At 41.8% G+C, this 3,823-nt stretch overlaps 1 protein-coding gene across 1 annotated transcript; it reads left to right on the top strand.

Annotated features, from left to right (window-relative positions):
• Window positions 1–492: 492 nt before the first annotated feature.
• Window positions 493–3,039, top strand: LOC123041690 (wall-associated receptor kinase 3-like). The gene is made up of 3 exons (XM_044464270.1): window positions 493–1,390; window positions 1,526–1,669; window positions 1,841–3,039. The coding sequence occupies exons 1-3, from the start codon at window positions 496–498 to the stop codon at window positions 3,037–3,039; spliced, it is 2,238 nt and encodes a 745-aa protein (XP_044320205.1). The 5' UTR covers window positions 493–495.
• The last annotated feature ends 784 nt before the right edge of the window (window positions 3,040–3,823 follow it).

Genomic DNA, 3,823 nt, shown 5'->3' with positions numbered 1-3,823 from the left:
TTTTTCAGTTTACATGAAGGCTCAATGCCACGAACACTAGACGAATGCTGCTTATTTGTTCCCAATACTCCGAATTACCCAAGCCAGCTAACGGCAAACACTAGATAGTGATCTAAAATTAACTGCCGCACCCCTGTGCAGTACCTGCGAGTAGATTGCTTAAAGCAGAGTTAATCAGTCCATAAGTAGTCAAGCAGACAAACAGGGACTCGCTCCCAGGCTCCACTCATTAGGAAAGAAGCCACAGCGTTCACCAGGAGTTTCATGATTGATTCTCTTCCTGCTTTGACAGCAGATCCTTGTTTGTTAAGACCTCTATAGCAAATTTTTACATTCTGTTACCTCAGAATGCTAGGTCGAGTTATGCTTGTATATTTAGAGTAACCCCCAAACTGAACCAACAACATGGCATCCATTATTCATGCAACCGATAATTTTTCTGAAACAAAAGGTTTCGATTTAGTGACAGTGTCATGTTTTCTTATTCTCCAGCCGATGAATATGCAAGTGTTCTTGCAGCTTGGACTCGGTCTCGTATTGCTTGCAGCACAGTATGCACCTGGAATTGCGGTTCCTAGTTCAGATTGCCGAAGGCAGTGTGGTACCGTTGAGATACCGTACCCATTCGGTATCGACCCGGGCTGCTCGCTCGCAGAAGGCTTCGACCTCAGTTGCAAGGTCCAAGATGGCGTCCAAAAGCCGTTCAGGGGTGCCTTTGAGGTGCTCGACATTTCTTTGACTCAAGGCACGGCCCGGGTGCTTAATTACATCCTAGGGTACTGCTACAACACCTCCACAGGGAGCATGGAGTATTTTGGCCGATATGCGGGGTTCAACGAAGGAGATCCTTCTTCTCCCTACCGGCTCTCCGACGTCCAGAACAGGTTCACGGTCATCGGGTGCAACGCCCTCGTCTTGATATACGACTATGATGCCACAGGCTACCAGGGCTTGGGCGTCGCAACATGCCGCAATTTGTCTGACTTGGTGGACGGATCCTGCTCCGGCATGGGCTGCTCCCAGACTGCAATACCAAAGAGGATGTACTACTACGACATAGCCTTCGCCGAAGCGGTCAACACAACTGAAACCTGGGAGTTCAACCGTTGTAGCTATGCGGTACTGATGGAGGCCGCGGCGTTCAAGTTCAGCACTGCATACGTAAACACAAATAAGTTCAATGAAACATATGATGGACGGGTGCCAATGGTTCTTGACTGGGCTATGAGAGATGTGAAGTCATGTGATGCTGCAGAACAGAATAAGACCGGCACTTATACATGCCTCAGCAGCAACAGCAAATGCGTGAATTCCACCAATGATCAAGGTTACATGTGTAATTGCACCGATGGTTATGAAGGCAACCCTTATCTTCGAGATGGATGCAAAGGTAACGATTAACTTTGAGTGCCAATGTATATAGGAGTATGTACTAACGCCCATAATACCGCACCTTGCATGTGGAGGTCCCTTTATCTCACTTACTAAAACTCTAATATTTGGTTTTGCTATTTTTTTTCTGCAGATGTTAATGAATGCAATCACAACCCATGCCCTTCAGATGGTTTTTGTCGCAATATCGTTGGAGAATACCAGTGTTCTTGTGGACTTGGGAAAAAATATGTCAAAGAAAGCAATACATGCAACGCTAATATTGTCTTAACAATAGGTAACACCCAAACAAATGTGGTCACCTAGCTAGACCATTAACTTTATCGCACTTTTGTGAATGCCATGACAATCACACATCTAATCTTAGCTAATATGCACCAATTATGTTTTATATACTATCCCTCTCCTCAATCTCAAAAATAATTGTTTCATCTATTATTGTTATCAGGAGTTGCAATGGGAATATTCGGCCTAATGGTTATCATCATGTTCACTGTTTTTTGCGGGCAGATTATAATGCAAAAGAGAAAATTGCAAAAAGTTAAGCAGGAGTACTTTCATCAGCATGGAGGCTTGCTTTTGTTTGACAAGATGAAATCAGAAAAGGGTCTTGCTTTCAATGTATTTTCAGAAGCTGAACTCATACATGCAACTGACAACTTCGACAGTAGTAGGATACTTGGAAAAGGAGGCCATGGAACCGTCTATAAAGGGATACTAAAGAACATGCCTGTTGCAATTAAAAGATGTGCAATAGTTGACGAAAGACAAAAGAAGGAATTTGGCCAGGAGATGCTTATTTTGTCCCAAATCAATCACAAGAACATTGTCAAACTCTTGGGTTGTTGCCTTGAGGTGGAAGTTCCAATTCTAGTATATGAGTTTGTCCTAAACGGTACACTATTCGAGCTTATCCATGGCAAGAACCAAGCATTGCAAATATCGTTCAACACTCTCTTAAGGATTGCTCATGAAGCAGCCGAAGGACTCAACTTTCTGTATTCATATGCGTCTCCCCCAATAATTCACGGTGATGTAAAAACTTCCAACATCCTGCTCGATGATAACTATATGGCCAAAGTGTCAGACTTTGGAGCTTCCATACTAGCACCATCTGACAAAGAGCAGTTTGTCACAATGGTTCAAGGTACTTGTGGTTACCTTGACCCCGAATACATGCAAACATGTCAGTTAACAGACAAGAGTGACGTATACAGCTTCGGAGTTATCCTTTTAGAGATCCTCACAGGCCAGTTGCCATTGAAGCTCGAGGGGTCTGAAAAGCAAAGAAGCTTGTCATTGATTTTCCTATCTGCTATGAAGGACAATAATCTAGATTCTGTGTTGGTGAGTCACGTGAAAGGTCAAGAGAGCATGGAGTTACTGAGAGGACTTGCAGACCTAGCTAAAAAATGCTTAGATATGTGTGGTGAAAATAGGCCATCTATGAAAGAGGTCGCCGATGAGCTCAATAGATTGAGAAAACTTTCATTACATCCTTGGGCACGACTCGACGTCGAGACGGATGCTGAAAACCTTCTCGGAGGAGAATCTACTAGTGGGTATGAAATAGAATTAAGTGGGTATCCTACGGGTGAAAGTGAGGACCTACCCATAAACCCAAGAAGTTCATATTATGCAAGGTGAGTAAACACATGTATAATAAACTATTACTCCCTCCGTCTTACTAAAGTTAGTACAAAATTGAGTCACTTATTTTGGGATGGAGGGAGTATTATACATGTGTGTTAATCTATTATTACTACATGAAGATTGTTCCTTCTGGACTTTGTTATCATCTGTAATATCATGTTAATTCTAGACCTTCTTACCATGTGTGTTATATTTTGAGGATTGCATGTACCTTTCCTAATAGGGAATCTATCTCTTGCAACTCATAAATTACTATTTGTGTTTTTAAAACATTCGATGTGTGATGTGAAACAACAAGTTTTACCGCTACAGTAGCTCTTGCATGTATGCGACACCACCAATTGCATATCTCTCATCTAACATACATTGTAAATTTTTGCAAGAAAAATTATGCAAGAGTATCTGCCTTTTGCAGGTAAATTTTGTAAGAAGATTTTGGAAGCAAATTTTGCAAGCCAAAATTGCAAGGGGACCCGCGTCTTGCTGCTTAATTTTGCAAGAAAAATATGTTAGAATTTTTTTGGAAGAAAAAACCATATTATAGCACAAACCATGCCATATTATCACGCGAACCATAAGAAAAACCTTTGTCATTGCGATAGTATCTTTTTCTTCTTGTTTTTTTTTTCTCATTTTCATCTTCTTCCCGTAAGTACAGTAGCTGCTCTCACCTTTTTTGACAGAGAGATGAGGAAGGATCGTAGTAAATACAAAATGACATGCGTGCAGCCTGCACATATGCAGCTTGCATCTGTGCATGTCCTAGCCAAAGTATTGC

The sequence above is a fragment of the Triticum aestivum genome, chromosome 2B (assembly GCF_018294505.1).
Source record: "Triticum aestivum cultivar Chinese Spring chromosome 2B, IWGSC CS RefSeq v2.1, whole genome shotgun sequence".
NCBI lineage: Eukaryota > Viridiplantae > Streptophyta > Magnoliopsida > Poales > Poaceae > Triticum > Triticum aestivum.
Note: the sequence above shows the minus strand (reverse complement) of the source record. Positions and strands in the feature narration are given on the sequence as shown.

Bases quoted from the DNA above. Each gene is read 5' to 3' on its own strand.
- LOC123041690 (XM_044464270.1), top strand. From the start codon at position 496: ATGAATATGCAAGTGTTCTTGCAGCTTGGACTCGGTCTCGTATTGCTT. The intron at 1,391-1,525 runs GTAACGATTAAC...TTTTTTCTGCAG, and splicing joins TCTTCGAGATGGATGCAAAG to ATGTTAATGAATGCAATCAC. The intron at 1,670-1,840 runs GTAACACCCAAA...TATTGTTATCAG, and splicing joins TAATATTGTCTTAACAATAG to GAGTTGCAATGGGAATATTC.